Source organism: Pipistrellus hanaki (assembly GCF_964339955.1).
Source record: "Pipistrellus hanaki genome assembly, chromosome: 5".
Lineage (NCBI taxonomy): Eukaryota > Metazoa > Chordata > Mammalia > Chiroptera > Vespertilionidae > Pipistrellus > Pipistrellus hanaki.
In genome coordinates this window covers 89,849,941-89,876,043 of record NC_140507.1, presented here as the reverse complement: position 1 = coordinate 89,876,043, position 26,103 = coordinate 89,849,941, and the positions used below count along the sequence as shown (strand labels likewise).

The 26,103-nt window shown below is 46.7% G+C and overlaps 1 protein-coding gene across 3 annotated transcripts in view; it reads right to left on the bottom strand.

The window, feature by feature from the left end:
- Positions 1-280: 280 nt before the first annotated feature.
- The window catches only part of SNAP47 (synaptosome associated protein 47), a 46,330-nt gene continuing 20,507 nt past the window's right edge, over positions 281-26,103 (bottom strand). For 2 of the 3 annotated variants that reach the window (XM_084885190.1, XM_084885188.1), the window contains exons 3-5: positions 23,107-23,597; positions 17,081-17,205; positions 281-2,973 (exon numbers count right to left, since the gene is read on the bottom strand). In XM_084885190.1, the coding sequence (XP_084741316.1) occupies positions 2,827-2,973; positions 17,081-17,205; positions 23,107-23,597 (763 nt within the window). In that variant the 3' untranslated portion in view covers positions 281-2,826. The remainder of the gene's footprint in view (positions 2,974-17,080; positions 17,206-23,106; positions 23,598-26,103) is intronic. The other variant, XM_084885189.1, reaches the window with a different exon arrangement.

Below are 26,103 nucleotides of genomic sequence, written 5' to 3'. Positions count from 1 at the left end.
ACAGCCAGAAAACCCGCAAACCTGGATTGGCATTGGCATTGGCAGCAGTGTCCTGCCGAGGGCTCAGGCCGCTCTTCAGTTTGGGGCTAAGAAGGGCAGTGAGTCGCCCTCCAGGACAGACATTGCTGAACTGTGGCTGTAGCCTTGGAGATCACACCTGCTGGGCAGGTGAGCAAGCACAGCAGCCTGCTCCCCTGTGGCCTGCTTGTCAAGGACCTACTTGAATTTTTGCTGGTTGAAAGAAAATCAAAACAAGAATAACATTTTGTGACACGTGGAATTCCAATTTCCCAGGTAGTTTTATTGAAACCAGCATACCCATTGCTCACAAGTCCAGGTCATCTTCACATAAACAGCAGACCTAAGATGTCGTGACAGGCACCAATATGGCTCAAAAGATGAAGCAGTTTCTTCCTGTACTTTTACAGAAAGTCTGCTGACCCCTGCCCTCAGCTAACAAAAGAATCGTCCCCCTTTTTTATTGATTTTTAGAGAGAAAAGAAGGGAGAGGATAGAGAAGAAGGGGAAGGGATAGAGAGAAACATGGATGAGAGAGAAACATCATTGACTAGCTTCCTCCGGGACATTCCTGAGCCTGCAATCTAGGCATGTTCCCTGACCAGGAATCAAACTATGACCTCTTGGTTCATGGGTTGACGCTCAATCACTGAGCAACAACAGCGGGGCAGAATCTGCCTTTTTGATGAAATGTCAGAGCCGTTTCATTTAGTTGCATTCAAAGGACTTGCACTATGTCTACCTTTATAGAGAGTAACTGAGCCCACATTAAGTTTTAGGAACTGCAAACACCTTACAGGATGACAACCATCTGACAAAATACAGGGTAAAGTGCAGACAGATTTTGGTGCAGGAATGATGCATGTAGAAAGCTCAGCCCCGCACACAGGCCCGACGTCAGTGTCAGCGGGTAAGCTCCAACTCGGGAGAGGGAAAGCAGGACCGGAGACACCCTGCTCTATGCCGATGAATGATGATGATGGTGGCTCCAGAGGGTCTAATGGCCTGATCCACTCGGTGGGAGCCATCAGGACACGTGCTACCTGGATGCAAGAGATCACCAGGCTGCCTGCTGACCTCCTTTCTCCGGTCTAGCATCTGAGCATCCTAAGGCCCACTCCCCTCATGTAATTCCCTAGGGTGGAAGAGTAAGGTGAAGACAGTGCACCAGGTGAGGGGGACAGTGAAGATGAAGACAGAGAACTGGCAGTGGGAGCACTGAAGGTGAAGTTGCATTGCCATGGATGTGCTAGTCTAAGGAATTGGAATTTTGCTACTAGGTGGAGGGGCAGGGGAGGAAGGGGGTGTCAAGAAAGATTCATGCACCTGGTGTGGAGGGGCCAGGAAAAGGGGGAGTTAATGCATCTGGAGTGGGAAGCAGTGAGAGGTAGAAGTGAGCACTTGGGTGGGGAGCAGGGGCTGTGTGAGTTCTTAGTGTCAAGGTTTTTGGTGCTTTTGCCTCAGCTTGGTGACTGTTAGTGGGTTTAAATGGGTAGGTTTCTGTGTTTTGGCCTCGAGTCATCAACTCAAGAAGGATTTTCTGCTACTGGAAGGTTCTAAGTGCCCCAGGAGGGAGCATAGCCCTGCAACACCCTGACCTTGTACTTCTGGCCTCCAGACCTGGAGAGCACACTCCTGTTGCCGTACACTGTGTGGACTTGCTGAGGTCCGCTCAGAGATCTAGCACTGCCCAGGGCAGTTCCCTGAACCCACCCAGGACCCGAACACAGCAGCACAGGGCCTGAAGGCGCCGTCCCAGAACTGCAGACACTCAAGATTTAAGGAGCCTCTCTGTGGACAGCCTCCCAGGATGCTCTTCAAAGCGGTCTGTGAGGTGCATGATCCTCCACTTTCCCCTCATCCCCCAAGGGGCCCGCTCATGGACTCCAAACCAAGCAAAAAGCAGCATCAATGCGTATCTTCACAAAAAATCCTAACACTAGCATTTTTCTTTTGTTTCTGGATAGAAATGGGGCAGTAAAAGCAAAAATCAAAACCTTTTAAACAGGCGCAATATTTACTATTTTCACCTTTGGCTAAAAACTGGGCAGTGAAATAGTATTTCAGGAGTTTACTAGTATATGATGAACTTAAGGTATGCTAGACTCTCAGCTTGTTCGAAAATGAAAATACAACCAAAAACAAACTGGCCTGCCCACCAGAGAGATGGAACAAGTGAGGGTGGTGGGTCGCTTAGCGGCCCACAGAGGGGAGCAGGCTCAGGCATGAGGGACTGTGCGGATACAAGGTACACCTGCAGTGTTTAGACCTGCAGTGAGAAAAAAAGCAGATTTTATTCATGGAGGCTTACATCTTTCTTTTTTGCCCAAAAAGCGTGGAGAAAGGCTAATAATGCAGCTCCTGGGGATGCTGGAGACCTGGGATAAAGCCATGCAAAGGGGTCCCTCAGTGCTGGGTGCAGACCAGCCTCTGTATGGAGAGCCACCACGCAGCTGTGCAGGGCTCACCAGGGCTCAGCCACGTGCTGGATGGCATGGGTGCTCCTGACGCACCAGCAGCTCGAGGGGCCTTGGTGGGGTGCTGTTTGCTGTGTCCACAGGCGGAACTCCTCTCCTGCAGCTGCACCTTCAGGGCCTGCAGAGGACCCCTCCCTCCATGGCTGCCCAGAACCTTCACAGCAGCCTTTGTCCTGAGGCAGGTATGCCTCGGAGGCAGGACCACAAGTTTTCTCTGGCCCTGAGAATGGCCTCCTGTGGTCGTAACCGGAAGGCAGCATGCAGGAGTTGAGGACAACATACTGAGATGCGATTCTCATCAAAAGCTCTCACCTCCTCCCTCTCTGTCCTTCTAAGTCAGTTTTTTCATTCGTCGATTGTGCTTGTCAATGGTTAAGGTTGCCCGGTCCACGGCAGTGGCGATGCCATCCAGGGCCTCGTCCTGTCTCTCCAACTCTGCCTCGGCATCCAAGGCAAGACCCTTCAGCTTCCCAAGAATCTGGAGAGAGGCACAGAGACGGGAGGGGCTTACTTTCCTTAAACTCTCACAATGGACAATACTTCTTTCCACCATTCTTATAATGCTTTAGGAATTTTGTAAGTCAGTGGGGATAACCCACCCTCTGTCCCATGATGGAGCCAAGCCAGAGCTTGGGTGTGGGTCTCAGCTCGGCTCTGCTGCTGACTGGAGAGCTGTTGGAAGATGATGCATTTGCCCCTGGCCTTGCTCCAGGCACGGGCAGCAGTCTGACCTCAAGTCCCTGAGGCATTACTGTTCCAGCCCACAGTATGCTGTGTCACCGGTGCCTTACCACATCCATGAGGAATTCCAGCGGTAGGAGAGGGGCGACAGACATAGGAGAACCAGAAAGCTGGGCCAACAACTAGGATCCAAGTTCCAGCTCCTGCCCAATCATTATGTTCATTACCTGTTTGCACCCAAGTACCTAACTGAACACTGAAGCTCAAAAAACAATATGTAAAAAGAAAAGCAAAATCCTTTTGTCTGTGTGTTTGAAATATTTCACAAACAAATACAAAAGGCAAAATAGAACATAGTACTAATAATTCAAATCACATAGCACAACTCTCCCAACCCCCCACTCCATGCCCAGAGCCTGTGAAACTGAGAAACAAGGGAACTAACCAGGAAGCACAGGCCTGGGCTCCAGGAGGTAGAGAGGGACCAGGGTGAGGACACGGAGGGCACAGAAATGCCGCAAACCACAGCAATGCCACAGGGGAGGCTGGTGGGCGCCCACAGGGTGGAGGCTGCACTGAGGGCCCTCCCCCCCTTGTGACTCATGCATGTCAGCCTTCATACTAGTAAGAGTGGTAAACCAGTAAGAGTGGCCATTTTATCACAAGTCTACTGAGACAAACTGCATTGTGAAATGTACTTTAACTATATTCTTACTTGAGCCTGGATTGAAACATTTAATATTCTCAAGCTGACAAAAGGAATAGTTTTAAGAGAAATTATAATGACCAACTACTTGCTATAAATGTTAATGCCTCTTTTAGGGAAACTTTCAATCACTGGTTAGGCCAAGCAGCAGGCACACAGAATAGCAGTATGAGAGACTGTGGAGCCTTGCTTGTCCCAGGGGATCAACTGCCATGTCACATAGAGATGGATGTCAGCAGTTGTCAGCCTGGACGACCACCCCAAAAGACCCCAAGTCCAATCCTATATAATAAAACCCTAATATGCAAATCAACTGAACAGTGGGACAACTGGTTGCTATGAGGTTGCACTGACCATCAGGGGGCAGACACTCAATGCAGGAGCTGCCCCCTGGTGGTCAGTGCACTCCCACAGGGGGAGCACCACTCAGCCAGAAGCCAGGGCTCATAGCTGGCAAGCACCACAGCAGCGGTGGTGGGAACCCTGCCTCCATAGAAGCGCTAAGGACCCCTCAGGGGATATCCAACAAAGGGTCCCGGACTGCAAAAAGGTGCAGGCTGGGCTGAGGGAACCCCCCCTTCCCCAGTGCATGAATGTCATGCACCAGGCCTCTAGTATGTTGACAATACATCATGCCCCACAATGACATCAGCCCTGGATCCCACCAGGTGGTCCAAAGTGAATGACCCCATACAGTGTCAGGAGGCAGGGATGGTACCTGGGCTGTCACATGGCAGCTCTACACTAAGAATCACAAGAATGCCTGATCACCTGGCCACCACCCACTGCCTGGGGGGTCTGCTTTGTCAGGTTAACAAGAAACAGAGTCAAGGCAGAATGATGGCTAGAAGGATAATAAAAGCAGCCAGGAATGAGGTTACAAATGTGAAAACTATGAGGTGCTGTGTGGTACCACAGCCAAGCCTCAGCACACTAGGCTGCGGCGCCAGTGCCACCCCATCTGTGGAAGGGACAGGGACGAGCAGAGCTGAGGTCATCTATGCAGTCACACATAGGTTGGTGGCAGAGGCAGGACTACCCCAAATCTCTCCAAACACAGCATCTTCACTGGATCTTTATCCTGAGACACAGTAGATCATAACTGGGCTATCCAGCCAGGCACCACCTTTCTGCACCCTCTGGGAGCTGGTGGAAACTCCATCAGTTGAATCACTTGAAAAACTGGACAGCGCTTTGGAAAGTATACCAAAGGGTCAACCGGCTCTGGAGGGGCTGGGCTGAATGACTAGTACAGGAGGTCTTTTCCATCTCTCATTCAAATGATCTCACAGGGCTGAGGCCCAAACAGCGTACTAAGAAAATCAGAGCTCACCACCATGTCATGCAGGTCCTTTCATGATGTTTTCTCTCGTCAACTATTCCCTCCTAACTTACCTCCATTGTTAGTGTGAGAAGAAGACTACTCTACCAGATACTTGTACAAAATGTCCATGGAGATTGGCCTTTGCCGCACATGTGCAGCTGGTTTGAAACCCTGAGGTCTTTCTCCTGAGCTGAGTGATCAGGCTGCACAGATCCCTACAGCTCTCTCTGCACCCTCTGTCGTTGTAAATCATATCAAAGTGTGGTCAAGTTCATTTCCAGTTGAACTGTCCTTCAGGCCCTGGATTGTAAACAGCCACTTTGTGCTGTGCTGTGCTGAGCTGAGGGTGGAAACAGGTTCAAAGCAGGCAGCCACAGTTCCCTTCAGTGCAGATCAGGACAGAGAACTTAGAGAAGAGTCCACCGAAATCCACGTCCTGACCAGGCCTATCAGATAAGCACTGTGGCGCCTTCCTTCCACCCCAACAACCACTCCTACAGAAAATTAAATGGGCTTTAGAGTGTGTACACAGATTTGTTTTCTGTTTCCTCATTCCCCAGTCATCCTATATAAGGCTGAGTTATGGGGCCTGGAAGTGTGCCCTAACTATCCTTTCTCTGTTAATTCCCAAAGTCACTCTGCTTCACACACTAGGCTGAGGGTGCTGGGTGACTTGTCTGTTTCCTAAGCTCTCAGGATGCATCTCCAGGTATAACCTTGACATGACTGTCACACAGATAACAGAGGTCACATACCAGGACACTGAGAGAAAGAAAAAAAAAATCCCTAAAGAAAATGGCAAAAGAACTACCACCAGGATTGGCAAGCCATTAGCACACCAACGGAGGACTGTACCAGCTCAGAAAGCCCTCAGCAAAAGTGGCAAGAGGTCCAGTCTAAGGAGAGCCACACTTTTAATTTTTAAAAATTTTTAAACAGTCAAACTGCAGTTAATATCTCCCATCTTGAGTAATTAAGTTCTTAACCAAGTTGTTCACAGAAAATAATGTCATGGTTGTCAAACAAAACTTCTTCCATTCTTGACCTGACAACTGACAAACGAGAATGAGCGAATATGAGTCAGTTTACCGCTTACCTCGCCGTGTTAATATCTCAGGAAATTGTGCTGTGAGTACTCTCTGATGAAAAAAAATGATTTGGTTTTGGAATGAATCACTTTTCAAAAAGCCTTCTGGCCCTGGCCAGTTGCTCAGTAGTCAGAACATTGGCTCTCAGATCAAAGAGTCATGGGTTCAATTCCCAAAGGCACATACTTTGGTTGCGGGTTCAATTCCAGGCCCCAGTGTGTGCAGGAAGCAATCAATTGATGTGTCTTTCTCACATCAATGTTTCTCCCCTCACCCCCACCACCCATCAACCCTCCCTCCACTTTGTCTGCAATCAATGGAAAAAATATCTTCAGGTGAGGATTTAAAAAATTAAATAAAAAAGCCTTCTGGAACTAATTAAGCTCGAGAACCAAGATTCCACTTACATTTTAAAAACTAAAAAATGAGTGTAATTCATTTTAATAATATGTTTTATTTAACCAAATCACCTTCAAATATAAAATTGATATAATTATTAATGAGATATTTTATAATCTTTTTTATATGAAATCCTAGCAAGCTGGTGTGAATGAGAAACAAAGGAAGTAAGCATGTGCTATATATACACAGCACATCTCTACTTGGACCAGCCATTTTTCAAGTGCTCAGTAGCCACATGTGGCTAGTGGCTATTGTGTCACATAGCATTGTACCACATTGCCAGGTGACAGTCCCTGTGTGTCCTACATGTCCCTCAGCTGGCCACTTTCCTTAGGAGGATGAATCGACTGCCTCTTTCCCAGTCCACAATTAAACAGTGGCAAAAGCAAGAATATCTACTTCCCCGAGTCTATGTTTAAGCAGCACAGTAATAATGGGCGCATACCATTTATTTTGTGAGCAAGAACAGCTGACATGCCTAAAGAACTTGAGCATTTTACTGAGTCTGTAGTGCAAACAAGGGCTGGTTCCTGTCAAATTTTTTGATTTGGAAAAAGTCTCCTGGAGGATGGCCTTACCTATAGCACACATTCTATGCAGCCCGTTGAGACCCTTAGATACTCTACCAAAAATGTACTTGAAATAAATTTTTCAAAAATACTAGAGAGATCTTTACAGCTACTAAGTGTACAAAAATAATTCCTGAGTAAGCCTCTAAATTACTATACCTCAGAATACTGGCCCTGCATCTTTTTCCTTTAACACAGGGATTAAAGTAATTAAATGTCATTGCATGCATTCCATATAACATAGGATGGAAAGAATGGAGAACAGGAAGACTGGCCAAACCTTAAACACAGTTGTTACTTCTGTGGCCCAGGATGACAAGCTGTCTAGTCATCTACACAAAACACTGCCAGTCTCTGAATATTAGCTGGCCTCTCAGATGGGCCCTCACTGGGTTCTGAGTCTAAGACAGGCTCAAAGTGAACTCTTCTCCGAGTCCATGTGGCACTGATAAATAAACCAGGAGCCTTCTCTCCAGCCTTATTCATACTTATGTTGAACTATATGGTTTAAAGGACATTGAGTTTTACAAGAAAATAACCTTATAAACACCAAAAAAAATACACAGTGCATTTAGTACAGGAAGACACAAAAGCACATGTGCCAGCACTGCCCGGGCACAGGGTCATGAAGAAAAAGGAGCACTCGGGTTCCTTAGCGTGAGGGTCACAGGCGCCCACAGAGCCAGTGCAGGAGGCTGGGCCCGCCCACCAACGTCAGTGATAGGGGTGGGCCAGCCAGGAAGACTCGGGCAGAAGAGGGAGGCACTGCGTGGCCCAGGGCAGAGCAGACATTACTAGAAGGGTAAGAAACTCTACTTGGGTTACACTCTCTGGCACCTCCATCCTCCAACACCACAGATCTCAGGACTGCAGCACAGGCACTGACTGGGTTAACATAAGAACAGATATGGAGGCATTTTAGCCTTCTAACCATTTTCATTTTGTTTCTAAAAATAAAAAATAAGTTATGGAAAAATAGCTTACCCGGTAGAGCAGGTCCACTCACCAAAACAGACGTGATTACACATCTGTGCCTCACCAAGCCAGCAGAACCTGAGCTCTGCTGGGAGCTGCGCCCCTGAGGGGCTGAGGCATGTGTGTCACTGAAGCAAGGGAAGAGCATGGTGCACAGAAGAGAGCCTTGACATTCTCAAAATACCTACAAAATTCCAGTTGTTGTCTCAACTTACAGTCAGGAAAAAAAAAAATAAGTTTTGCTCTACTTCATGATAAAAATCCAGGATTCTGAGTATTACTATATTAATATTAAAATGAGTTTAGTATTAGTTAGATTGTCTTCCCTCATCTTGTTATTAAGCTGACTCATTGCAAGACTGTGAATTTTCTTGCAGTGAGAAATTAGCAACCATTTAAGAACAGAGCTGGGATAAATCAAGCTGTCTGCAACTCCAAATAGTTCTACCAGTTGGGGCCATTAATATGCTATAGAGAAGGGTAAGAGGGAAAAATTGGCTTCTAGCACAGCTAAAGCTTTGGAGGCTGTAAAGAACATTGTGGGCTACAAACTGTCACATTCAACACTCATAGACCATCCCCCACCCATGTCCTATCAGATCCCCCTGCTGCATTCCTGGGCCCCGGCCCAGGGTTCTCCTGTGGGCCCCCTGCGTGCTCCCTCCCTCATGCCCCCTCAGGCAGAGGGTAGAGCTGAGCATAAACCCGCTTGATGAATCAGGGCTGCAGCTACACAGCAGGGAGTGGTCAGTCCTCAGTTATAAATGGCCTCTCCAACTCAAACACAGGTGAGCACCTCCCATACTGGAAGGGGTCCTGGGAGCCAACCTGCCACCAGACCCTAAACAGAGCTTCCTATGAAAAGAACCAGGTTTTTATGAGAACAAAGAATCCCCACCAAGTAAGACACTCAATTAACTGAAGGTTCCTCTTACATGTGTAAGTAAATGCCTCAGTGGGGCAATTCTCAGAGTATGAAACATATGGAAAATGTATTAAGTTTGTGACTTTTTGGTGCTGACAGGGTCACAGTCAATCAAAGCCCTACTGACATGTTTGTCTAGAGCTCACGAAACAATTCCACCCCACACAGTGCAAGTCTCCTCACCTCATCTCTACCCAGCCTTGAGGAGGAACCCTGTCCTAGAAAATGCGACAGGAACACTAAGCAAACATGCAGCTTGCCGAAGGCCACACAGCTAATGTGGCAAAGATACTCTCTGGCCACCTCAAGCCAAGTCTCCAACAAATAGTCCCCAGACCTCGTGCTATAGATGGGACAGACAGACATATGCCGCTGAGGACACAAGGTTAAGTATTCTCCCGAACACTAGCTCACAAACCATACGAACCAACTTCCCAGCATGAATTAAAAACCACCTAATACCTGCTATTTTTAAAAGTTAATAAAATGACATTGGTAATGGATAAGACACCCAGACAAAAGAGCAGTAAGGAAACAGAGGACATAAACAACATTGTACATCAACTGGACCTAATAGATATGTACAGAACACTCCACCCAAATCAGCAGAACACACACATTCTTCTTAGGGTCTCCAAGACAGACCATGGTGGACCACAAAACAAGCCTCAGACATAAAAGACTTAATAAAAAGTAAATTCCCTTGGCACAGTGGAATAAAACTAGAAATATAGAAACTAAAAAATTCACAAATATGTATAAACATATTCTTTTTTAAATCCTTGCTTGAGGATATTTTTTCCATTGATTTTTTTAGAGTGGAGGGAGACAGGAGGAGGAGGAGGAGAGAGAGAAACATCGACATGAGAAAGACACATGGATTGGTTGCCTCCTGAATGCTTTGGAACAGGGCCAGGGATTGAACCTGCAACTCAAGTATGTGCCCTTGCCCAGGAATTGAACCCGAGACCTTTCAGTCTGTAGGCCGATATACTCTAACCACTGAACAAATTGCCCAGGGCTAAATTAACATATTTTAACCAACAGGCCTAAAAGAGAAATGAGTAAAATTCTTTGAGACAAATCAAAATACACCATACTAAAATACTAGCAAACCAAATCCAGGGATTTATCCCTGAATACAAAGGTAGTTCAATGTACGATAATCAATCGATGTGATAAACCATGTTACTAGAACACCATCTCAATTGATGTGGAAAAGACACCGATAAAACCCAACATCCTTTCATGACAAAATCAGTCACAAAATGAGGAACCAAAGTAAAACTGTGGACACTCAATGCTCAGTGAAGCCACCTGGCTGGTGATCACACTGATGAGCCAAGAAGAGTGGCACAGCAGTTCTACTGGGGAGGGCACAAAACTCCAGGTGGGCCCCTCCCAGACTTCACCCCAGATGTCTCTTTAATTTGGCTGTTTCCAATCTGCATCCTTTGTAATAAGAAGAGTGAGCTCCTAAATTCTGTGAGTAGCTCTCACAGAACTATCAAGCCTGTGAGGGTTTATGGGAACCCCCCTAGATTTGTAGCCTATTGGTCAGAAGGTGGACCCCAGTGCAGCTGATGTCTCAAGGAGGAGCAGTCTTGTTGGGGGCCAGGACCACTGTGGGATCTGCTCTAACAATGGGTAGTTAGTGCCAGGATTGAATTGCAGTTCACTAGCAGGGCTTGGGACCAGAATTTCATCAAAGGGCATTATCAAGAAAGTCAAAAGACAACCCACAGAATGAGACAAGTATCTGTAAACCACAGATTTGAAAAGGATTTAATATCTAGAAAATGTAAGAAACTCCTACAACTTAAACAAAGAGACAAACAGCCAATTAATAAAGGGGAAAAGAACTTAAATATACATTTCTCCAAAGAGGACATACAAAAAGGGCCAATAAAGCCATGAAAAGATGGTTGACAATGTCAGTCACCAAGGATGTGCAAATCAAAACCATGAGATGGCTCTTCACATCCATCAGGATGGCTATAACAATTTTAAATTTTTCAAAAAGGAAAGTAAGTGTTGGTAAGGCAACATTTTGAATGTAACTACTACTACTGAATTGTACACTTAAAATGGCTAAAATGGCAAAATTTGCATTATGTATATATTTTACCACAATAAAAACCATGGTCATAATATATATAATACATATTCATTACATATAATCCTATCTATTGTAATAAAAGAGAAACATGCAAATTGGCCATACCTCTGCTACACCCACAAGCCATACCCACCAGCCAATCAGGAGCGAATATGCAAATTAACCCAGCAAATCTGGCATTGACCATGGAGCTGGAGCAAGCAGGAGGCTTGGGTTGCCCCCAGCAATGAAGGAAGCCAAGCTTCCTGCGCGCCCTGGCCGGCCCTGGCCTCCAGTCAAGGCTACAAAGTTTCAATTATAGAAGATAAATAAATCCCAACAAAGATAGCAGTGGCCACTGAGTTGGAGCCAGCCAGAGGCTTGGGTTGCCCCTGGCAATGGAGGAAGTCAAGCTTCCCACCCGCCCTGGCCTTCGCTCTAGGCTACAAAGTTTCAATTATAGAAGATAAATAAATCCCAGATACCAGGGCTTCCACATGGGTCGCTGGGGGGTATGGTCAGCCTGCAAACCACCACAGGCCCCTCGCCCAGGCTACCCCCACCCTGATTTGGGACACCCTTCAGGGCAAATCAGCTGGCCCCTACCCGTGCACCAGGCCTCTATCCTATCTAATAAAAGAGTAATATGCAAATTGACCATCACTCCAACACACAAGATGGCCACCAGGGAAAGGCAGCTGAGAGGGACCAGGCCTGCAAGGAAGGGCAGTTGGGGGCAATCAAGTCTTCAGGGGAGAGCAGTTGGGGGGACCAGGCCTGCAGGGGAGGGCAGTTAGGGGTGACCAGGCCTGCAGGGGAGGGCAACTAGGGGCAATCAGGCTGGCAGAGGAGCAGTTAGGCATTAATCAGGCTGGCAGGGGAGTGATTAGGGCCATGGTTGGCAATCTGCGGTTTGCCAGCCACATGCAGCTCTTTGGCCCCTTGAGTGTGGCTCTTCCATAAAATACCATGGCACGGGCAAGTCTATTTTGAAGAATTGGCATTAGAAGAAGTTTAAGTTTAAAAAATTTGGCTCTCAAAAGAAATTTCAATGTTGTACTGTTGATATTTGGCTCTGTTGACTAATGAGATGCCGACCACTGGGTTAGGGGATGATCAGGTTGGCAGGCAGAAGCAGTTAGGGGCAATCAGGAAGGCAAGCAGGCAAGCAATTAGGAGCCAGCAGTCCTGGATTGTGAGAGGGATGTCCCAGATTGGAGAGGGTGCATGGTTTCTACCCCTCCCCGTGCATGGTTTCCGTGTACTGGGCCTCTAATATATAAAATAAATATATATAACCATCCAAAGCCAGGCACTCAATAACAAAATAATCAAACAGTTGATTTTAAGATTTGAGGATCATTTAAGTACAGACTGAGAAGACAGGAAAATTCCAGGAAGAACAAGTTATCCTTTTAATCATGCCCCCACGTCCCACCCCTGCAGCCATGCAACTGCTTTAGAAGAGGCTCTCCGGACGCTGGTACGGTCTGGAGTCTTGGAGGTCCTTATCTGGAAGGTCCCTCCCTGTCCACAGTGCCCAGGGCAGAGGAGGGACAAAATGCATCCCAAGATTCATGTGCACAGGCATCTGGACCAGGTAGCCCAGGTTTAGCCATGGCTTCTATGTGAGGGAGGCCCATCACACCTGCACAGCCTCTGTCAACTGCAAGGGACACACAGCCACATGCCTGGACAGGCCCTCCCACTCTTAAACAATCACTGCCACAGACAGCATGGGTCTATGCTAGATAGGTGACCACATTCAATGTGTCAAGAGCTCTGACAGCTGTTCGGGGATTTCAGAGGGACCACAGCAGGCAGGGGGTGGGGTGGGGGGTGGGGGGGTTGCATGTCTGCTGTCCTTCAAAGCAGTGCTTATTGTTACCAATGACCTAGTTAACCAAAATTGCAGGCAGGAAAATCATGAATGGATATTTAAAAAGCTTGGCACTTTTGTAATTCAGCTTTCATTTCATCATGGTAGTTTTGGAAGTAGACAGTGGGAACTGGAAGCCAGAGACTCGCCTTTCAGTGGTGGCGGTTGAGACCAGGGAAGGAGCAACTTGCCTGGGTCTATGGGCCAATAGGACAGGCCAGGAAGAGCGCCAGGTCCCTGATTCCTAATGCAGGGCTCATCCTAGGGCACACGTCCTCTTATTAAAATGTCAATGGTGTGTGGATGTCAGAAGTTACTAAGCGCTTTTTCTCAGTTAAATAGAATAGTTTAACATTTAGAAATGACAAAGGATATAATGTAAGAAACATCCTATATAATAAAAGGGTAATATGCAAATCGATTGAACGGCAGAATGACCAGTCACTATGATGTGCACCAGGGGGCAGACACTCAATGCAGAAGCTGCCCCCTGGTGGTCAGTGTGCTCCCACAGGGGGAGCACTGCTCAGCTAGAAGCCAGGATCACGGCTGTCGAGCACAGTGGTGGTGGCAGGAGTGGGCCTAAGCCATCAGTCGGACATCCCCTAGACTATGAGAGGGCACAGGCCGGGCTGAGGGACCCTGCCCCTGTTTGCAAGAATTTCATGCACCGGGCCTCTAGTTTACTAATAATTTACAATTAAAGTAACAGATATGAAATAAGTGGCCCAGCTCACTGGTAATATCTGTACTGGTATCAAATCCATTATAAAAACACACACACACAGCATCATAACCACACCTCCTCCCCCAATTAATAAATGAAATTAATAGTCTGGAGAAGGTTCAGAAGGCACAGGATAAGAAGACAACCTGAAGAGGTATTCAAGTCTGAAATTTTCCCACTACTCCTCACTCAAAAAATCCTCAGTGACTCCAAGCTGCTTACAGGACACACTTCTGACTCCTTGCCTGGCAGAAAAGTTCCATTGTCTGTGCCACACACCCCTTGCAGGTCATCCCTGCCTATCTACCCTGGAGGGTCCCCTAGCCCAGCCTCATTGTGGCCCTCTTCATTGGAAATGACAAGGACATCAGTTCAAGTCTCCTGGCATTGCTGTCTTCAGTCCTAGGGCTCCCACAGCGCCTTCCCTGCAACCCATCAGGGTGGGAGCCTGCCCCAAACCTCCCTTGATAAACCAAAATACCAGACTCGTGCCAGATTCTCGTCTGGTTCTTTCCTGGTGAAAGAGGGAGGCAGGAAGAAGAAAGACCAAACGCAGGACAAAACAGAGGAGTTGATAGGTTCAGAAGTTACAAAGAAAATGCCATGAAACCGAGATGCCCTCAGAGGAAGCCAAATGTGGTTTGGTTTTGTCATCTCCAAATGCTGCCTCAAACATGTGGCAGTGACAGACTGAAATAAAGAGCCACCACTCTGAGGCAGGGGAAGTCGGCCCATCCCACATTAGACAGGAATCAGGGCACTCTGCCAAGCCCGTCCCAGCCAAACCACGCTCTCCAGCCCCCACAGGGGTCCTCTTGCAGTGACGCAGCCACAGCCACCGCAAGGAGCTGCCGCCCCAGGAAGTCAGGCGCACCATCTCTCAGCACCAACTGCAGTTTAAGTCACCAAGACCCATTTCACATGACTCTAACAGCATTTGTAGCAGAAACCACAGCTGAATTGAGGATGCGTGTGCATTTTTTTTCTCCCCAGAAATTTAACTCATTCCTCCATATGCTTGAGTTTCATCACACAGTGAGATCTCCTCTCTAAATAAGGAAACATGAGATTAACCTCTAAAAGATCACCTCTTGAAACTAGGCTCTCCCTGCAGGAGGGAGAGTGAACAGCTGACAGTAGAAAGCCCTGCCCCTCCTGTAGCAGCCCTGTCCAGGCACTGGCTACCACTTCCTCAGCCCTGAGGCCAGTCCTGACTCACTTGGCCACTGTTGCCAGCACTAATGCACAGGCTCGATAATAAAACTTATTGACCACAGTCAGGACCAACTACACAGAAATGTGCTCTCAGGGGCTGTGGGTGCATTTATCCTGACCTCTCCCATCATTCAAGGTTCTCTCAGATTGCATAGCCATCTTCAGAATTAACAGATAAAACCCCTCCACCCCCATCACAACGTCACGGGTTCCTTCCTCAGCCTCAATAACGTCATGGGGGGAGGGGGCAGCTTCCAGATCCCACCAGCTGAGGCCTATGCTCCCATCCACTCTCAGGAGTGTGGGCATGTCAGCCTTTATAGATCAAGGGCTCACAAGCCTGGAGCAGACAAGAGCCACGTGTTCTGGAAGCAATTAGGAACCTGCCACACTTGCTAGTAGCAGCTATAAAGCAGCATTTCTATGTCATTACAAAAATGACTAAGTTAGACCAGGAGGAAAAAGTGACAAAACATGTATATTTAAATTACCCCACAGTAAAGATGAACACTTTTTTCCCCAAAAGGACTCGATGCCTGGGAAGACACATGTCTGTTACTTTAATTGTGAATTATTAATAAACTAGAGGCCTGGTGCATGAAATTCGTGCACTCAGGGAAGGGGGTCCCTCAGCCCGGCCTGTGTCTGCAGCACCAATGAACTGGTCTCTCCAAAGCAGAGCTGGGTCTGATGGGGCCATAGAGCTATATACTGACCTACAGAGAGCATACTGCTCACCCCGGGGAAACAAGTCAGAAAGATACAAATTGCAAAATGCTGATTTCAATGAATAAACTGCAAAGGAAAAAGAAAAGATGACAGAGGCAAGCTATGCACTAAGGTGTTTCACCGGGCCCTGAACTACAAATGCACAGCACACTCCTGAAGTAGGATGACAGGGAGATGTCTGATGACAGGAGGAATTACTTTTTATTTTTTCTTAAGGTAAGCATGGTATGACATTGGTTTTTATTTATTTATTTTTATTTTTCAAAATATATTGTCATTGATTTTATTTGATACTTGTTTATTGTTACTTTAGGTAAACAAATAATTTAATATTGCTTCATAATGATATATGATTCTATTTATCCAATGTCCAAACTTTTTAAAAAATATATTTTTATTGATTTCAGAGAGAGGAAGAGAAAAGGAGAGAGGGATAGAAACATCAATGATGAGAGAGAATCATTGCTTGGCTGCCTCCTGCATGCCCCCTACTGGGAATTGAGCCCACAACCCAGGCATGTGCCCTGACATTCAACCACTGGCCGGACATAATGTTGGTTTTTTAAAAACAGTTATCTTTTAAAGATACATACTGAAATATTTAAGAATAAAAAAATAATGTCTATGTGTTTGCTTCAAAATTATTTACAAGGGTAAAAAAGCCATTTTATTGCCCAGCAATAAGATAGGGAAGACAAATTAAAAGTATTTCTATCAAATATTATTTAAATTTAAATTTTCTGGATACATAGTAGCCAGTCTCTTCAGAATCTAGTTGAGTACTTGAGATGACAGAACAAATGTCCTCAACTGGACGCGCGCACACACACACACAGCACACACACACACAGCACACATGTGTACAGACAAAAAACAACTCACAGCTCACATACAGTACACATGTGCACACGTACACAACATAAATTCACACACAGCACACACACGTACATCCACAGAGCACACACATGTACACATGTGTACCAACTTAGCACATGTACATATAGCCCATGTGTGTGTCTATGAGCTCTCATACACACATGTGTATACATATGTGCATGGGTGGAAGAACAGGAAGGCTGTGCTGTCTTCATGCTCAGAACACAAGGACTCGGGATGGGCACTTTCTTTCTCAAATGGATGTCTCAATTGGGTGTCTCAGTAACTCCTATGGGTGAGAGGCAAGTACAAGCCAGGGAGAATCCCTTTCAGGCAGAAAAGAGAAGAGAGTCACCTGCAAGGGAGGATGGAGCCCTTAAATGCACGTTACCTGTCTGAGTTCCTGGGTGTCCTCCTCAGAAATGAGTGGCTCGCTCATCTGTAGCTGAAGCAGCCTGCCCTCCTGGCTCCCCGAGGAGGCCTCTCGGTGCCTGTCGCAGTCCACGGGCCTGGACGCTGAAATGCAAGCCAAACAGTAGTGACATCTTCCACAATGCACACAATGCACACAATGCAGAAGTACTCACGACTTTACAAAGATGGTTCCTGCTCTCTGGGCCAATGGCATCTCTCCATCTGCAGGCTCTGTGCCTGCTGGTCCCCTCCCTGAGCCTCTGCTAAGCTGAGCGGCTGTGGGGCCTGCCCAAGTCTTGCCTTCCACTCCAGGCCAGGGTGGTTTCCTTAACCCACCCCAATCTCAGTGAAACACTGTAAATGCCTGGGGTGTGGTTCTATAACTGGCTCTAAGAAAGATCACTACCCAGGAGTAATTGTTTTCTTTATGAGAGAAGACTATAGATTTAAACTTTAAGATAGTTGTTGAATCCTCAGAATCCCTCAGGATGCTCTGGGTCTGGAGAGCACTGGGATGGCCAGCTGACCGGCCAAACAAAGGTAAGTGTGGAGCCACAAGGGAGGGAAAGTCTGAGAGCGCAAGGCCAGGCACTGCTCAGAATGTGTTTCCGCTCAAACAGCACCTGCCTGGCTAATGGCCCTGAGGAGCGGAAGGGCAGCCTGAATAGAGGCTGCTAATCAGGTGGCTCACAGCCTCTCCCGCGGTGTGCCACCTGTCCTTTATTTAAAGAACTGCCTCCACTTGTACCCTGGCTCTGGGAACCCAGATAAGGGCATCACTTAGAGTCTGCTGCCTACTCTTCTGCACAGACCACCTCAGGTACACAGTAGTTACTGATTAGGATGCTGGAGAGGAGAGCAGGTGGCAGAAAGTGCACAGATCTGAGAACCAGCACCAGATGCTGCAAGAGGCCTTCTCTGCTTTAGTGGAATGGGGCAAAGCAGGGTAACAGGTGACCCCCACCTCCTTCCTAGCGCCCTACTGGGGGTGAGCAGAGCTGCGTTCATCAGAGTGGCTTGGAGCAGCTGCTAAGGAATGGAGAAGCAAGTCTGGCTCAGTAAGGCTCTCACTGGGCCTGATGGGCTGAGGCCTAGCTGGTGGCCTTCAGGACACACCGACTGCACAGGCCTCTCCTTGGTGGGAGAGGTCAGCCACCCCCAACTTGCACACAAAAATGCCCCCGCTATTCTTTTTTTTTTTTTTTTAATTCTTACAAGAAGAGTGCCTGCCCTCAGGATAAAAGCAGGTTGAGAAGAGACAGAAAGCAGGTTTCTCAGGGTTCCGGGAAGAAAAGGGCCCAGGCCAAAGGAGGACACTCAGTAACTCAGACAGAAAGAAAAGGGCTCAGGCAACAGAGGAGGAAGTCCGCTGGAGGCAAGACCGCAGCCCTCCCCCAGCCCATCTCTAACTGTACGAGCGAGAAGCGCATCCCGTACAGAGCCACCACACCTGGACCACATCGCTAGGTCTGGAAAAGTCGCACAAGACAAAACATTACTGCAAACCACGCACTCGAGTATCTGCTGTTTTAGGCCATTCTTTAGGAAAATGCTAGTTGGAGCCCTTCTAAACAATGTCATAATTTGTGTTCTACACTTGCTAAAGCCCCACCCACTCCAACATCCTGGGGGGCTTGTTCATCAGAATGGTCCCCATTGTTCCTATGTGGTCTAGTGTCCCTCACTGGGACGTCACATATGAAAAGTCCTTTTCTAAAGTGTCAGTCAGCAGCAGAGCACGGTCAGAGCTGGGTTGGAAGCTATCATGGCAGAACAGAGGGCGTGTCCTCTGGTTATTATGAGCCTAAAGGAGAGGCCTCCTTACGCGTGACAGTAAAGCCTTACCTGTGATGTCACAATGGCAAAGTGCATCTCATAGGCCTGTGAGAACAGCAGTTCTCTGGCCTCAGCATGCACCTCTGCTCAGTCTGTCCCTTACCCCATCCCCAGCATGCTAGCCCCACCGTCTCTCCACCCCACAGGTCCTGCACTTGGCCCTTCCATCTGCAGCAATCCCAGTGTTATTCCATTTGCACACCTTTTAATGAACTTGCTTGGAACTGCCCTGCTGTTTATTTTTTCAGCATCACTCCAGGATCTCTGACTAGCTTCTGTGATCAGGACTGTGCTCTGGTGTCCATTTTACCACCTATAGCTATATTACTGACAGAGGCATACTCTTTTTGAATGTTTAGCCAAAGACTATTATTTAAACAACCGGAAAGCCAAAATGGAGGATATTTCTTCCTAGAACATACTAAGTCAGAGATGTTTTTCAGGACAAGCATGGGCTCAGTGGGGTCCCGCCCAGCACAAGGCTTTGGCCACCCCCAGTGCTGTGTTGACACTGGAGCTATTGACTCAGTTACCTCAATGCTTTGAAATATCTTCTGAGAAAAATTAATTTGGTTCAGTATAAGATGGTTTTTGACTCTAAAGTCATTAATTATCTCTTTTAACCAAACTGAGCACACATTGTTCCAGCTAAAAGGAAACTTACAGATGATTTCACTTCCCAGGAAGGAGGAGACATCGAGGAGGACCTGACTGGGCAGCAGGGGCGGCACCAGAGGGCAAGTGTGAGGCGAGATTTCCATGGGTGAGTGAGCGGGTGGCCAGGTGTCTTCAATTAGGTGGGCAGGGAAGGGCTCTCTCCGAAGGTGACAGCCAGTAAACAGCAAGGACAAAAATCAGTTCCAGAACCCTTAACGGTGCCAGGCATGGCCTGCTCTGCTGGAGAATAATCTGTGGGCTTCCTCCCACACCTGTCACTCCAGGACCATGAGACAACCTGGGAGCATGCTACGACTGCTAAGAACGATCAAGACCACCAAAGCAAGGAGAGTCTGAGTAACTGACACAGTCAAGTAGGGTGCAAGGAGATGCGCTGCCTAAACGTCATGTGGGATCCTGAAAGAGTAAAATGTAAAACAATCTGGATAAAATATGGACTTTTAAGAATAGCAACGTATCTATATAGGTTCATTAGATATGACAATAAAGGACACCAATGTCGGGTGACAAGAGTGTGGAAGACATGGGAACTCTGAACTACCCTTGTAATTTTTCTGCAAGTCTGATACTATTCTAAAATTTGAAAGGTTATTTAAAGATACTATGCAGAAAAATAGCACTTTGCAACTGCTCTTCCCTAAGGTGGAAACTGCCCACCTGTGTCATTCAGGGCCCTCACCGCTCCACACAACACATTACCTCAGAGGTCTCTGGAAAGTTCTACTCACCCAAGGCAAATACCTGTCTCCTGTTACTAGACTGCCACCTACTGGCCACATATTTTACCCAAATACCTCATCAAGGAGAGGAATCCATTTCTGAGATGTCAGTCACTGTTTCCACCTCCACTGTCTCTGCAGTTTCCAGTGTGGAACAGCAAAGACAGAGGTGATGGCAGACACAACACAGGCGACAGTGTGAAATTCGCCCTCATCACTAGGCTTGCAGAGGACACAGAAGTTTCTAGCAAGTCAGATGCCATCTCGCTTACTAAACTCAACATGCTGGCTCCTTCCAAACGCATCACTTCTCATTACCTGAGCCTCTCCAAACCCACAGCTGTAAGGTGCATCTACTCTGGGAGGTAGGGTGGTCTCGCAAAGGGAGAATGGAACTTCTTGTTCAGAGCAGAAGAAGACACTCTGCAGGGATCCCGCCCACCCGGAGGCTAAAGTTAGCACTGAGATGAAAACCCATCTGTCAGCTCATTCCACACACATTGGATCCATTACCGTGAGAAGCCAGGCCACAGCTATTCAATCCAACCCTGATCTAGGTGTTTATGGGAAGGTGTTTGTAGTGTGGAGGGAGAAGGCCTGTAATCATGGACTTTAGGTGAGGGAGACTGTCCTAGGTGATGTGGTGAGCCTGATACAATCAGTTGAAAGGCTTTAAAAGCAGACCTATGGCTCCTGGAGGAGGAAGATGATGCTCGGCCTGTGGTCAGCAGACTCAGCCTGTGCCCAAGAGGTCCAGCCTGCCCTCCCTGACGACAGGCCTGTGGAACTTGCACTCACCTATCTTCCTACAGTCTGCCTGTGACAGCAGAGGCCCTGGACTTGCTTCCTGCTCCTCTCCAGCCCTGTCTGCCACCTGGGCTCTAGCGTCAGAGCTTCCCATCCTACCTTTCGTGGGGTCCCTGACAGCAGGCCCAGAATTTTGTGCAGTGTGACCTCTGTGCTACACACAGCGCGCTCGCATCTGCTATCTCATTCATTACATTCTGTGCCCTATTTTCCATCAGAAACCCCATGCACAACAACCCACCAAACATGGTGGAGCTCCCTGTGACAAGGAGGGTTGTGGGTTTTATTTAGCCTTTTTTCCAAGACTATAGGTGCCGAATACCATGCCTGGCACTGCAGGGTTCTCAGCGCTGGCGGAACTGGGGGCTGATGGTTCTGTGTCTTGTCCCTACAGAGCCTCCTCCTCCTCTGCTGAGGCTTCCCCCAGGGGAAAATGCAGTGGGTGACTCAGTCAAAACTTGGGACATCAGAGCAACTGCCCAGCTGGGCTTGTACGTGGCCTTGCCTGACGGGCCTCTGGTCAGGGTCTCGCGTTGGCTGCCACAGCCCACCATTCTTGGCTTTTTTATGGGCCAGCTTCTGAGTCCTGCGTGAGTGAGGAGCCAAAGAAAAACCAGAAATGCCAAGAAAGTAAGTTTTTAAATTAAGTTTTTACATTACCATTTCTAACATTTTGGCTCTTATGAGACCAGATCTAATACCAAGTATATATATTTTTGAAACTCGAAGCCATCTAGAATAACATAAACATATTCATGTATTAGGAAAATAGGTTACATATTAGAATTAAAATCAATCACTTAAGAGAAAGAAAAAAAGGAACCAGAACAGTAACAAATATCACTCTTACTTTAACAGTCATGAAGGAATCAAAGATACTTTTAAAAAAAATGACATTAAATACAGAAGTAATATTATCTATAATTCTAGTATTAGAAAATATCAGAATATTTTATGACTTTAGGATTTCTTAAATGGGGCTCAAAACAAACTTAAGTGGGGGAAAATGGTGGATTTGACCACAGCAAAATTAAAAATTTCTGTAATGGAGGCTGGCAGCCTGGGAAAGCACTGGCAGCCTCTCAAATCAATAAGGAATGAAAATCTAGAATATATAAAGAACTCTTGCAAATCAGACAAAACAGCAACAGCAACAACAAAAAAACACACAGAACAGGCAATCCACAGAACAAACCTGTGGGATTAAAGAGCAAATAAGCATCAGATGCTCTATCTCACAATCAATGAAATAAATTAAAATACCATCAAGATGCCATAGAATACTGTAGAATGGCAAAACTGAGAGGTCAACTTATCCCATGCTAGGGAGGACACTGGGACCCAAGAACTTGGAGATGTGTGGACATGTAATACATCTGCATGTCCTGCCCCCCACACTCCTTCCCATTGGCCATGCCAGTTACACCCTTCACACCCCAGAAACCTGCAAGAGAACACCTCAGAGAAAACAAGTTTTTCAGAATACCTCACGCATGCCCCATAAACTACCCAAACTATGCTGCATAGTTTTCAAAGATTCTGATATCTGAACACACCTGGAAGGTGGTCTGGGAAGACCTCGATCAAATGTGAAGGAAAGCAGGAGTGAGGCTCAGTAAATTACTGGTGGGAGGAATGGAGACTCAGCAAACCAGGTGGGGGCTGCTGCTAAATAAGGCCCTGAAATGCGAATTCTCAAATCAAATAGAGGGAAGAGTGAAAACACTTAACTCAGACCTTCTCTTTGTTCTGAAAGGGTCATCAAAACCCTTTCTGATCTACTTGGAAACCTCTAAGCTTTCGAGTGTATGATAAACCGAAGTGATTTGAGATTCACAGGTGGCAAGTACTAAGGAAAATGGTCTAAAATTATTTTTATTTACAATGCACCATGTTAAGTACACACCACAGGCAGACTGAGATTTCCCCAATCTGTGCACAGGCTGGGCTGATGGTCACTTACCTGCCTGCCAAACTGAGTAGCCCTTTTCTGCTGGGGAGGAGGTTCCCGTGCTTCTGAGCATCAAGGCATCTTCTAAAAACTCGATCTTCTTGCTGAACTGCATCTCCAAAATGGGGATAACTTGTGGCATCTTGGCAGATATCAAACGAAAAGCTATGTCTGGCTTCCCAATGAACCGCTGGCGGATGCTGACTTCATAATGTGTGTGAACCTTAATGTCATCTACATCCTCTCTTTCAAATCTGTGCAACAGCAAAGAATTTGGGCCATGGATTTCCAACCCAGAAACAAGGATGGTGAGCCTTCCTGGTTTAACGTGCGATTCTGTTCCCTGGGAAATAATAGCAGGAATTCTGATCACTATTCCTTCTTTTCCAAGAGCTTTGGTACTAGCCATGGAGGAACCTGCCCTGGAGTTTGTGTCTGATGGCATCTTCCAAAGCTTGAAGTTAAAGGGCCACCAAGAAGGAGATTCCAGTTCTTTCAGCAACCTAGAAAACGAAACAAAATACAAAAAACTAGGCCAAGCAATTTTTAATACTTTTTAAAACTGCTTTAGCCTTTATAAAGCACTTGTATCATTTTATAGTTTTATTTTCCACAAATACTCAATGAAACAGAACAGAAATGGTTATCCCCACATCTTAAGAAACCTAGGCCAGTGGTCGGCAAACTGCGGCTCTCGAGCCATATGCAGCTCATGACAGCGGTTTGCCGCTCTGTTGACTAATGAGTTTGCCAACCACTGACCTAGGCTAAAAGCCGGAGAGGAGGGGCAGCTGAGTGCCTGGCTGGCGTTCCCTAGCAGGAAGGAGATAAAAGCTCTGACTGTGCTGAACCCCAGACCCGAGAGCGCTGAACCCCAGTTCTAGGCCAAACCCTGGGGACCCAGGTTCAAACAGAGGGAGCCGGGGCTGTGAGGCAGAATCCCAAGGGAGCGGCGAAAGGCAGAGCCCCCGGAGGCTCGCACATTGCACGCAGAGGACGGACTGTAGATTCTGCTGCTAGATTGCCCTGCCAGGAAAGAGACAAAGGCTCCAGACTGTGCTGGGCCCCAGTTCTGACTGCTCTGAACCCCAGTTCTAGGTCAGACCCCGGGGACCCAAGCTCAAACAGAGGGAGCTGGGCTGTAAGGCGGAACCCTGGGGGAGCGGCGAAAGGAGGTCCCAGAGGCTCACACATTGCACACAGAGAAGGGACAGTTGGCTGTGCTGCAGGATTGCCCTGGTGGGAAGGAGACAAAAGCTGCTCTGAACGCCACCTCCAACTCCACTTCCAACTGAACTGAACTCCAGTTCTGGGCTAATTGGGGGAGAGCCTAGACAGTTTGGTAGCAGGCGAAAATCGAGGGCACCTCACTCTCAGAGGTGCTTGCAACGAGTACTGAAGGACCCTGGGGATTACTGAGACTCAGGAGCCGCATAAGGCGGGGCTGAAGGAAGCCAAGGCTGTAGGCTCCACCCTGAAACCCCGCCCCATCAGGGAAGCTGAGAAAATGTCGAGACAAGGAAATAGATCACAAACGAAAGAAATGGAGGACAAAAAGCGACTGGATATAGAGTTCAAATCTACGCTTATAAGGTTTTTCAAGAATTTCCTAGAAAAGATGGATAAGACCTATGAGGATATGAAAAGAGATCAACTAGAATTAATAAGGAGTCAAGAAGAAATGATAAGGGATCAACAAGAAATAAAGAATACATTGTCTGAAATAAAAAATATTATACAGAGTCCTAAAAACAGAATGGAAGATCGCAAGAATAAAGTCAAAGATTTGGAACATAAAGAACCAGAAGACACTCCTCCACAGAAGTTAGAAGGCAAGAGAATCCAGAAAATTGAAGATAATGTAAGAAACCTCTGGGACAACTTCAAGCGAACCAACATCAGAATTATGGAGGTCCCAGAAGATGAGAGAGAGCAAGATATCGAAAACATACTGAAAGAAATAGTGACAGAAAACTTCCCCCACCTGGTGAAAGAATTAGACTTACAAGTCCAGGAAGCGCACAGAACCCCAAACAAAAGGAATCCAAAGAGGACCACACCAAGACACATCATAATTAAAATTCCAAGAGCAAAAGACAAAGAGAGAATATTAAAAGCAGCAAGAGCAAAGAAGGTAGTTACCTATAAGGGAGCACCTATACGACTGTCAGCTGACTTCTCAACAGAAACCATGCAGGCCAGACGGGAATGGCAAGAAATATTCAAGGTGATGAATAGTAAGAACCTACAGCCAAAGATAATCTATCCAGCAAAGCTATCACTCAGAATCGAAGGCCAGATAAAGAGCTTCACTAATAAAAAAAAGCTAAAGGAGTTCATCACCACCAAACCAGAATTATATGAATTGGTGAAGGGGGTTCTTTCAGAAGAGAAAGTAAATAAAGATAAAAATTATGAACAACAAATACGTAACTATCAACAAGTGAATCTAAAAACCAAGGGGAAAAAAAAAAAATCTGATGAACAATATTAACTGTTGAATAATATAGAATCAGAGGTATGGAAGGGGAGTGAACTGACGATTCTTGGGGGAAAGGGGAAAGGGGGATGTGGGAAGAGACTGAACATAAACTGTGCACCTATGGATGAGGACAATGGGGGGTGGGGAAAGGGCAGAGGGTGGGGTGGGAACCTGGTGGAGGAGAGCAATGGAGGTGGGGGGGGGGAAAGAGGAACATTTGTAACAATATGAATAAAAATTTATTTTAAAAATAAATAAATAAAAATAAAAGGAAGATAAATGATCCAATTAAAAAAATGGGCAATGGACCTAAATAGAATCTTTTCTAAAGAAGTCAGAAAGAAGGCCAAGAGACATATGAAAACATGCTCAAAGTCACTAATTATCCGAGAGATGCAAATCCGAATGACAATGCGGTGTCATCTCACACTTGTCAGAATGTCACAAATCATCGCCGAAACCGGTTTGGCTCAGTGGATAGCACGTCGGTCTGCGGACTGAAAGGTCCCAGGTTCGATTCCGGTCAA